A 9,945-nucleotide genomic window follows, 5' to 3' on the forward strand; every position below is an offset into this window, starting at 1 on the left:
AGAATTTACATGGTCCCAAATCATATCTTCGTGGAACGCGGTAATGGAAATCATTCAAGCTACTGTGGGAAGGTCATGTTCAACGTAATGTATGCATTCTGAATCTGTCTGTGTCTATCTAGTGGCGTCTTCCGCGAATTATGAACCTTTCTGATCCTCCAGCAGTACCCCAGCAGCCCTAGTTGAAAAGTGGAAAGGAAGCCGATCGAAGACGAGTTCAAGCATCTGTGTAGTAATTCAGCTGTTCCCAAACGAGGAGGGTCAGATATAAGCTTACCGGAATACTTAACCCCTTCCATCCCCTCATCCTCAAAGTGCTTCCCCATCATAGATTCCCCTTCCTCCTCACCGGTCTCTTGAGCAGTCAGTGGCTCCCAGACTTGCCTTCCACATCCCGAACAGACTCCGGTCTCCGTCGTCTTCATGAAATGATGGCCGGCCATACACATCCTCAAATTCGCACTCTTGACCATCTCCGTCATCTCCATCACGCCCGCAATGAAGCCATCCGACCTGATCCCTGTGTCCGTGCTCCAGCGAGCCACCTCCTGCGTGAGCGGCCTCTCCGTGTTCCAGATCTCGATTTGAAGACCCATGCAGTGGTTGCCACCCATAAAGGCACCAACAGTGTCAGGGTCCAACGTCTTCTGTGCCCGCTCCAACCGGAACATCGCCTCAAGACGCAACCGCTCAGCATCGGCAGCGTTAGCGATGGGCGCCCTGCGCTCGAGGACAAGCCACTGCGCCCAGAGGATATCCGCTTCGATCGCCAAACCAGGCAGCGAGCGCACCCGGGCAGCTTCAAAGATCTGCTGGCAGCGGGTGCGGCATTCGGTGAAGTCCAGTTCGAGCTTCTCGGAAGTGCCAGATCGGGAGCGAATGGTAAGGAAGTCTGACATGGCGGCTAGTTCAAGTCGTGCGGACATCAACAGCAAGAGCAGACGTTCCTGCAGCTGGGGTCTTGGATGGGTGAGGTTTTGTTGCGAGTTCCAGGCGGACTGGAGCTTGCCCTCGCCCCTGACGCGTTGGAAAATGGCGGAGAGATCGCCCAGGATACGGCGAATGGCCTTGTATCTTCCTCCGCGACCGGCGAGAGTAGATATCGCCGAGATGTGCGCCCTCTTGCCGGCTGCGTCGCTGACGATGACTGCGTTCTTGGAAAGGCGTCTGGTGAGGTCGTCTGGAACAGCCAGAGCAGATTCTTGAAGCTTGCGGACTTCTTGGAGTGCCTCTTGTCCAAGCTTGACATACTGTGAACGGGTGTTGAGAATGAACCGTTCTGTTCCAGTGGCCAAGGCAGGAGCGCAGTCTGGGTGCAGACATGGCAAGCAGATCTTGCTGCATATATCGGCACAGGTCTGGTGCTGGCAGTTCGCAGGGCATGGCGATTGACAGGGAGGACAGGGTTGTGCCTTGTGGCATGGTGCAATGCAAGCATGACCGCATGGCAAGGGCTTTCCGCAGCTGCTCGGACACGCGGTGAGATCCTCCTGAGAGCAAAGCCATCGGAGAGTGTGGCCACAGTCCAGTGATACCATGACTTCTTCAGAACACGTCTTCTGAAGAAGCATCGGATCCTGGTACTTGTAGCACTGGAGCCCCGGTGGTGCTTTGTGGCCACACGGCAGGGTCACGTCCGGGCTGTCGATCTGAACTTCGCAACACTGCGTGCACGGAACACCGCAGATGTTGAGACAAGGGTGTCCGCACGCCAGTTCCACTCTACATGGCTGAGAGCAGATCGTTCTGCCATGCAGAAGGTCACTGTGGCATGGCTCGGGACAACGATGGCCGCACCTAAGGAGCTTGCCACATGGGGCAGTACATCCGCCATTGGGAGAGTACTTGCCGAAGTCCGCCGGCTCCTTGACGTGAAACGGGTTTCTGGGGTGTTGCGGGCAGTCGATTTCCAGGGCAGTGCCGATGCTGCTGGTTTCGTCAAGAGTAGAGAAGACCTGGTTCCAGAAGGGCACCGTCTGCAGCATCTTCATGTTACCGAATATATACATGGCGCGCCTAGCTCTGCTCAAGGCGACAATGGACCGGTTCTCGGACTTGACAAAACCGGCCTTGCCCTGGTCGTTGCTACGCACCATCGAAAGGAGGACAATATTGCCTTCGTCTCCTTGGATGCTGTCTACGGTTGCAATTCGGATTCGGTCGGGTTGAACAGCTGTCGACTCTTGCTGGTTCTTGTTGTCCTTCCCATAGATGACCTGGACAGGGTAGTATTCCTGAATCCTCTCCTGGAGAGCCCTTGCTTGAGCAGCGTACGGGGTAAGGACCAGGATGTCACCTGCCCAAACACCGTCTTGTGACATGAGATGTCTGGTCAAGCCTAGGATCATTTCAACTTCAAACATGTTGACCTTTGTAAGCTTTTCGGTTTTGGTTTCGGGGTACTGGTGGTCAAGCCAGAAGACTCTATCCGACAGAGAAGCCACAGCAGGGAGGTAGTGAACTGCACCGGCGTCACCAAGCATGGGGTAAAGCGTGGACTTGCTGAGCTGGGATATGTCGGGATGCATGCGGTACTGGGTGTCGAGAACCGCAAATGGGAGACCGAACGAAATCAGACGTTCCAGGAGGGAGATACCAAATCCGAACTTGACAGCATCTGGGTTGGTGTTGCCCTCAAGCTCCCATCGGTTGACCTTAGGGCGAAGCTGCAGGTGGTCACCGATGAGAATGCAGTGTTCCATGCTCGGAGTGATGGACGTGAGGGCAAGAGCCTCGGGCATGGTACCCGCCTCTTCAAAGACGATAACCTTGGCGTTGAGCTTCTGGAAGAGCTTGCGCCTGAGAGCCATTCCACTGGCCGTGACACCAACGATCGTTGCTCTCTTCAGAACGTTGAGAGGATGACGGTCCATTGCGGCGGTATACTCTTTTTGCGCTTCAGTCCATTGTCCCAGCTTCGACTTGATCTGGGCCGATAGTCGTCTCCTCTCAGAATCGCGATCCGCCCGACTGAGCTCTTCCAGGAACCCCTTTATACCTTCGCTGCTCGTGAAGAAGTTCTCTGCTGCTCGATGAACACACCGCTTGTCCTCAGGAAGTGGATGCTGGCTCTTCACGAGGACATCAAGGTTGATATCCTTCAGGGTATCAGACTTCGACTGGCCACCGACACGGACCATATTCTCGACACCAGCGTCGTGGAGCTTCTCAAGCAGGCTATCAAGAGCCCGGTTGCTGTAGCTGACGCAGACAATCGGTCCAGGCGTGCTGTTTGACAGGCTCTTGAGGAGGGTCTCAATGATCGCGACAGCCGTGTAGCTCTTGCCGGTTCCGGGTGGACCCTGGATCAGCGCGATGCGGTTCCTCAGTGCATGGAGAAGCGCTGACATTTGACCGGCATCAAGCCTTGAGCTAGCTTGGATCTTGGTGTCGAACAAGTCCGACACGGCCAGCTCACCTTCACCATCCACACTCGCGGTCTTGCCCAGCTGGAATTTGAAGTTGTTGGCCATGGCGTAGGGTGCAGGGTGAATCCATATTGGTTGTGGCAGGTCCGATGGCTCCAGGACGGTAGAGAGGGGAGTATCCGGCATGTCGCTCATTTGCTGCAGAGCTCGAAGAGGTGGGACAAAACTCCACGTCCGGAGGCTGGGAAACTCCAACAGCGTGTAGTTTCTCTCCTTGTCTACCTTCGCGTTGGTCAATAGCCAGTCCACATAGCGCGGCGACTGCTCAAATGGCCGACAGTACAGTCTCGCCACATCCGCTCCGTAGTCGTGCTTATGGAGATTCTTGTCTTTGTAGTGCCCGACCTGAGCGAACATCATGTCCATATCCTTGCTCCACAGGCATACAAGAGCATCATGCTGGAGGCCTTCTCTGTTGATCCACCACTCGTATCGCTCTGTCGGATCCAATGATTGAGTTTCTAGAGGTTGAGGAACTCGCATGGAGAAGACCAGGCCACCGTGCAGGTCAAACGACAGTTCCGGGTCCAGACGCACGTTATGATAAGCATTGGATTGAGCGGAAGAGTGGTGCTTCGTTGTTTTGGATATGTGCAGATAACGCCGAATCGATTCCCTCAATATTCCGACGGTGTCTTCACGAAAGAGGCGAAACTGACGGTCGACAAGGCCTTGAAACCCCTGCTTGTTCCACGTCGATGGGTCTGTGGTAGGTAGGTACTCCGGATGCTCCGAGTGAAGTTCATCAGTGGTTGGCATGAGGTCGATCAGCGCGATATCGCTGTGGTCGTTATCATGGCGTGGTTCGGTCGTTTGATGGATCTGATGAGTGTCGTGCGCGGTCACAGACATGCTGTCATCGAGTGTCTGAGGAGAGGACATGGTAGAATCGGGGTTCTGAGAGTGGGACATTGTTGCTATATGAATGAAAGAAAGCTGTAACGGGCGAGGTTCCTATTCAGTTGTTAGACTCTGCCCCGCTGCATGGTCAAGTAGAGCTTAATGTACGGCTAAGTTGATGAAATGAGCTTTATATAAATCGCCCGAAGTGCTGAGAGATTGGGTGGGAGATTGAGAATGGAATATGGGAAGGTGTGCGAGCGGTGGGCTTGGAGTGTCAAGACAGTGGTTATGTCGGGGTGCGTCGGAGGTGGTTGGAGGAGAAAGGAAGAATCGGCAACAGAGGAAGAAACACCACAGTGATATCGCGGCCGGAGTCCGGGAAAATGCACGGAGCGGAACAGTTATAAGCCGCCCGGAAAAAGTGGCAGGCGCACGGAAGTGATTGTATGAGGTGGACTGGGAGAGGAGAGAGCGCTCACCTCGCAGGTAACACGATGCTGATGCTCATAGACCCGGAGATACAACCCGCAGTATTAGCCGCGTAGGTGCCAAAAGAAACCACCGCTCGCAATTTTCTGTACAATTATTCGACATACGTGGGGATATGAAGCTCACATCCGGATGCAAATGTAGAATTATTAAATGGACATCTACGTCCGGACAATGCCTTCAACTACCCACGTAAGTAAGATAATTGCCCATGGTCATTTCTTCTGGTACCCACTGTCATCCACAGCTTTTAGTGAAGAATTAGAGAGGCTGCGGCAGTCAGCAGCGTATAAATACGCACCGCTGGCAGAGGTTTTGAGCAGCAAGGCAATACAAACCCAGCACAAAAGTTTACATCCCCACAGAAAAACTCATAGGAAATAGCTTGACGCAAGCGCACATGTTCACCAAATTCCAATTTCCCTGATATACCAAGCAGAGAGCACTACCCGCTTCTCACGGGGCATAGTCAGACTTTTCGCCCGGATACTGGTGTGGGCTCCTCAGGGCATGGGTTGCGGAGTTTGATTGGTTACCCAATCAGTAGTGTGAATACAAGCAATATTAGACACTCTCAGCTGATATTTGTACTCATCGAGCATGATCAGAAAAGCAAATGCATTTGTTGTCCGCCCCGGGCCCGTTATTTGCATGGCGCTCTACGCCGCTCTAAATTGTCCCGCTCAACTGCACACACATCACATCAGCCACGCCCCAATTCGTCCACATGCCTTCCCGGCCGTTTTTCAAAACAAAAAAATACAAAGGAAAAGGCCCGTCACGCAGACCGTGGGGGAGGGAACCGCCTTACCTCCTCGAGCTTCCACCACCAATGTCCTGCCCCAGCTTGTACCCGCTGATCTTCTCCCACTCGATCTTCTGCCTAGTGATGGGCAGCTGCCTGCGCAGGCCCTTGAACGCGCCCTCGCTCAAGCTCGCAAACGCCCTGTTCAGGTCCTCCTGGTACTTGCGCTCCGCCGCCGCCAGCGCCCTCACGATATCACTCGCACTCCCACCACCACCATTCGCCGAAATCGGCTTCTCCGTCAGCATGCGCACGTTGCCGTCCTCGTAGTAGTGCACGTCGACCTTGATGCTGCCCGTGATGGAGCCGCCGGACGGGTCGACGACGTACGCGCTGCGCCAGCGGCCGTTCCAGAAGTTGCTAGGCGAGTACTTGTTGCTGACGAGCACGACGGCGACCTTGCTGTCTTCCTCGGTCGGGTAGACGCCCAGCGCGGCGGCCGGGTAGTGCTCGGCCGCGTGCGCCTGCAGCGCCTTCAGCAGCGACTTGACCAGGTCCGCCTGCGCGCCCTCGAGCACGTGCGACTGCACGTCCGACGCCTTCTGCGTGACGTGGTCGAAGGCGAACGACGATGACGCGGCGACGTCGTAGTAGCGGCCGTCGCCGAGCGAGTTGTACGGGCTGATGACGACCTGTGCGGGGGAAGAGAGAGGGGGGGCGGACGTGTCAGCTTTCTAAGATTCCAACTCACGACCTTGCAGGGGTGAAGGGTATGGGTATTCGCTGGTGAGGCTGGGGGTTGGGCTTACAGCTTCGCTGCCGCCAGGGAGCTTGGTCGTCGCGAATTGCTCCTCATTGTACTTCTGGTAGGCGGGGGCCAGGGCCGAAACGTCGTCGCTGCCGGTGATAGACTTGATAGCTACGGAACGGATTCAAATGAGTATGTGGAGTAGTCTCGGGGAGTTTGGGGGCTCGCTCGTACCGGCGGTGACGTTGGAGAGCTGTAGACTGGTTAGCTGGGGAAACGACGGAGGGGCAGGAGCGTTGGACGAACCTCTCCTGGCGGGGCAGACTCGATGAACGAGCTCAATGCGGCGTCGCTGGCTGCCATGGTGCGGGATTGTATGGTAACGGGTAGAGGCGTAAGAGAGGTTGAGCGAGCTCAGGGATGCAGCTGTGTTGTTGTCGTTGCGGGAGATCGTCGCGGGGTCGGCGGTGGTGTTGAAACCCCCGGGCACCGCCGCAGGGACCGCTTTCACTATGACGCTACCCGGCGAGGACGTCGAAACCGAGTCAGAAAGTATCACAGAGCAGAGCATCAAACAGCAGGTGCACGGAAATATAGAAATTAATTGAAGAGGCAAGCCCGTCCCAATTTAACCCAGGAAAATGGATATCGTAAGTCGCTGTTGTTCCCCCTTGAGTCCGTCCCAAAACGCCGTATCGTGCTTGCCGTAAACCCATTCCTCCTGCGCCGTACTCATACAAATATCAGAGCGAAGCGCACACAGCTACTCGATACTCATCTTCATGAGTCCATCGTTCGTGTCCGTCATACCCTGCAGCCCGACCCTCTTCGGTCCTAAGCTCGGGGTGACGCTCATTGTACTTCCTCCACTGTTGGACCTCTCGCCATGGCCGTTGTTAGTACTAGTTCCGACGATCGAACTTTCTCTACTCGTCTTGCTCGGGGCCCACATTCCCTCCCTCTGCTGCGGCGACTGTGACAACACCGGGCTGTTGGTAACGCTCAGTCCAGGAGATACGGCCCGTCGCTTTATGGAATTAACGTCGAAGTCGTCATCCCTGCGGCGCTTCTTCTTCAGGCCCTCGGCGGCAGTAGGAGGGACCATGGGTTGTGGCGTTGATCCCCGCGACAAGAAATCGTCCTTGTTGACGTCCGAGGTAGACATCCTGTGGCGGTACTGCGCCATGGAAGCGACCGGAGAATCCATGTTGATATCATCGCTGATAGCAGAGGAGCTGCCGCGGCCCAAGAAGGGAGGCGGCGGGGTGTGTCTGCCATCCTGGATGCTCCAAGATGGCCTCTCGGCGCTCTTCCACGGCTGCAAGTTGAAGGCTCCGAAGAGGCCTTTTCCATTAGCTGCAGCTGCGGCGGCGGCCATTTCTTCCATGTCCATGCCGGTATCCTCTGGTATGTCCTCGAGGTCGTTCAGGCCTGGCACTGCCGGGAGAAGACTGGGTGAAGAGTTTGCGGTGATGGATCCTTCGCGACCGGTCGTGGACGTGGCATCGCTCTCACGGACCTGGCGGATGATCTCGGCTTCGCGCTTGACCTCGCTGTCGACCGGGGCGCTCTCTTCGAAGAGCTCTGCGCGAATGCGACCAAATTGCCTGGATTTGGGCTGCGGGCGCGTTAGCGAACGTGAGCGAGCGCGTGACGTCAGCTCGGTCCTTACCAAAAGGTTTCCGCGCCGGACAACGGTGCGGCGTACGACGCCGGGAGTGGTGGGTGCCGGCATGCCGGCCTCGTCGCCGCTGTCGTTGCCGGAGGAGATGGTCAGGTCGTTGGCGACCATGCTCAAGCTCTCGCGCCGGGACCCCGCTTTTCTCATGACGGCCTCGCGAGCAAAGTACCCACCGTTGGTTCCGTCGAACGGCTTTCCTGCGGGCGGAGAGCCGGGGCCGGGGCTTGCGATCGAGCTGTGGCCGCTTGCGCTGCTCGAACTCTTCCTGCTTCGCACCTTCTTCAACCTGTTTCTTTGTATTTGTAGAAAGTTCGGACCACTCGGCGAAAAGCCTCCAGACCAGACGCCGCCAGGGCTTGCCACATTCGGCGGCGCGCCAAAAGGATTGCCCGCATTCTTGTCGAGCTTAAGCACATGGGGCGTCATGACCATGGGGTCATCGTTGTCGTCGGGATCCATAGGGTCGTCCTCGTCGGAGTCGCTGTCGGAAGAGTCGGAGCCTAGCATGTTGACGCTACCAAGCGAACTTGAGACGACGCTATTCTTTTCGTGGTGCATGCCAGGCCAGCGGGTGTGGTCGTTGTGTGGGGAGTCGAGAGCGAAGGACGTAAGATTGCCCCTCCGCTGGGGAATCATCATGCCCTTCTGGGTGATTGTCGGCGAGGAGTCAGGAGACGACTGCTCCGCCAGGGTCGAGTGGTGCAGATTCGTACATGCGCGCGCAAAGTCAAGGCCCCGGGAATGCCGGGGCAGGACGGTGGCGGGGGTGCCGTAGGTGTCTCGCGCGTCGAGCTGAGGCGACAGAGGAACGCGGCTGAACTGGGTGGGAGTCTGGAGTCCAAGATTCGGATCGCGCGGGGGCATCTGCAGCGACAGGCCACGAGCTAAAAAGTCCGGTCGTCGCGGCGTGCGCGGGGTGGTGATTGTTGCATCGTCCTTGGAGGCGCGCTTCGACACGATCTTGGGTGACGGCGAGAGCTTGGGGGCCTGCGAGTCCGAGAGCGACCGGTTCTTGGAAGGCGACGCGGAGGGCGTTCTTTCATCCTGGAACGCAGAGCTGAGCCCACCCTTCTCACCCTCGGCCTGCTCGCGCTTTTCCGAGCCGTTCGACGCACTTTGACTGCTGAAGGAGCCTGCGAGCATCGCTTGCACCGACGGTTGCGTCATGGAGCTGGCCTTCGACGTGGGCGAGATTCCTTCGGCTTCCATATTTGGAGTATGTTGCTACCGGAGCGGGTGGTACCTGGCACGGCTTGCATTGAAGGGCATAGCGGCATCTCAAGGTGATATGAAAGGCAGAGGGCCCGGAGGGGGAGCAGTCGTGGGAGCCCTCCGGGAGCCCTCTGCCGCAGATCCCCCACGTGACGTGTACCATTGCTGCATCGGCACGGCTCGTCAATGAACCAGACCAGCGCCTCCCTGGCTTTTCTTACTGAAATTTAAACCGCTCATCTACCCGACTGCTACTGCACCATTTCCCATGAGATTCGGCACGCCTGCCTGCCCAAACACATGCCAGCAATAGCCGCCAGCAACCCTGCTAGGTGGACGTGTAAGCGAGCCCAAAGATAGCAGGCGGGTAGTTTGAGCACGCAACCTCACGCCGCCTCGATACAAAGGATTGAAAAGCAAGTAGATGACCAAGCAAACGTGTCCGCCCATCATTCTTCTCAATCACGTCGTTCAACAAATTCCCCGGATAAATTGCTCGTCAGTGTACCAGCGCGAGCAAGGACCACCAGCCATGTCCGCCAGTGTAACCGCGTGGGCCCAATGGCAAGGCGACCCATCGCACCGTTGCAGTGTGACCGGCTACGACTGGACGACTGCAAGCGCGTGTTCCACATCGTCCATCGAGGCCTCCCAGATGTTAGCTATCGTTAGTCTCCACGATGTGTTATCGCGCTTCAGCTTTCCCATGCACCGACAAATTAGTGGGTGGTCCGGCCGCTCCAGGAATCTAGCGCAATCGTCTTCGAAGAGCCCGACTCCTTTCCAACCCTCGTAGGTG

The 9,945-nt window shown here is 56.7% G+C and overlaps 3 protein-coding genes across 3 annotated transcripts; all 3 read right to left on the bottom strand.

The window, feature by feature from the left end:
* Positions 1 to 217: 217 nt before the first annotated feature.
* LTHEOB_6978 (Nf-x1 finger and helicase domain containing protein) lies at positions 218 to 4,340 on the bottom strand (the record flags this gene model as incomplete). The annotated part of the gene is made up of 3 exons (XM_035516292.1): positions 218 to 225; positions 278 to 1,309; positions 1,826 to 4,340. The coding sequence occupies 3 exons, from the start codon at positions 4,338 to 4,340 to the stop codon at positions 218 to 220; spliced, it is 3,555 nt and encodes a 1,184-aa protein (XP_035371945.1).
* A 1,227-nt stretch (positions 4,341 to 5,567) lies between these two features.
* Positions 5,568 to 6,616, bottom strand: LTHEOB_6979 (Wash complex f-actin capping protein alpha; the record flags this gene model as incomplete). Its single annotated transcript, XM_035516293.1, has 4 exons — positions 5,568 to 6,197; positions 6,315 to 6,424; positions 6,488 to 6,506; positions 6,560 to 6,616. 4 exons carry the CDS (start codon positions 6,614 to 6,616, stop codon positions 5,568 to 5,570), a joined length of 816 nt encoding a protein of 271 aa, XP_035371946.1.
* A 400-nt stretch (positions 6,617 to 7,016) lies between these two features.
* Positions 7,017 to 9,143, bottom strand: LTHEOB_6980 (F-actin-capping protein subunit alpha; the record flags this gene model as incomplete). Its single annotated transcript, XM_035516295.1, has 2 exons — positions 7,017 to 7,871; positions 7,926 to 9,143. 2 exons carry the CDS (start codon positions 9,141 to 9,143, stop codon positions 7,017 to 7,019), a joined length of 2,073 nt encoding a protein of 690 aa, XP_035371947.1.
* Between the last annotated feature and the right edge of the window lie 802 nt (positions 9,144 to 9,945).

This window comes from Lasiodiplodia theobromae (assembly GCF_012971845.1).
Source record: "Lasiodiplodia theobromae strain AM2As chromosome Unknown scaffold_20, whole genome shotgun sequence".
Taxonomy (NCBI): Eukaryota; Fungi; Ascomycota; class Dothideomycetes; order Botryosphaeriales; family Botryosphaeriaceae; genus Lasiodiplodia; species Lasiodiplodia theobromae.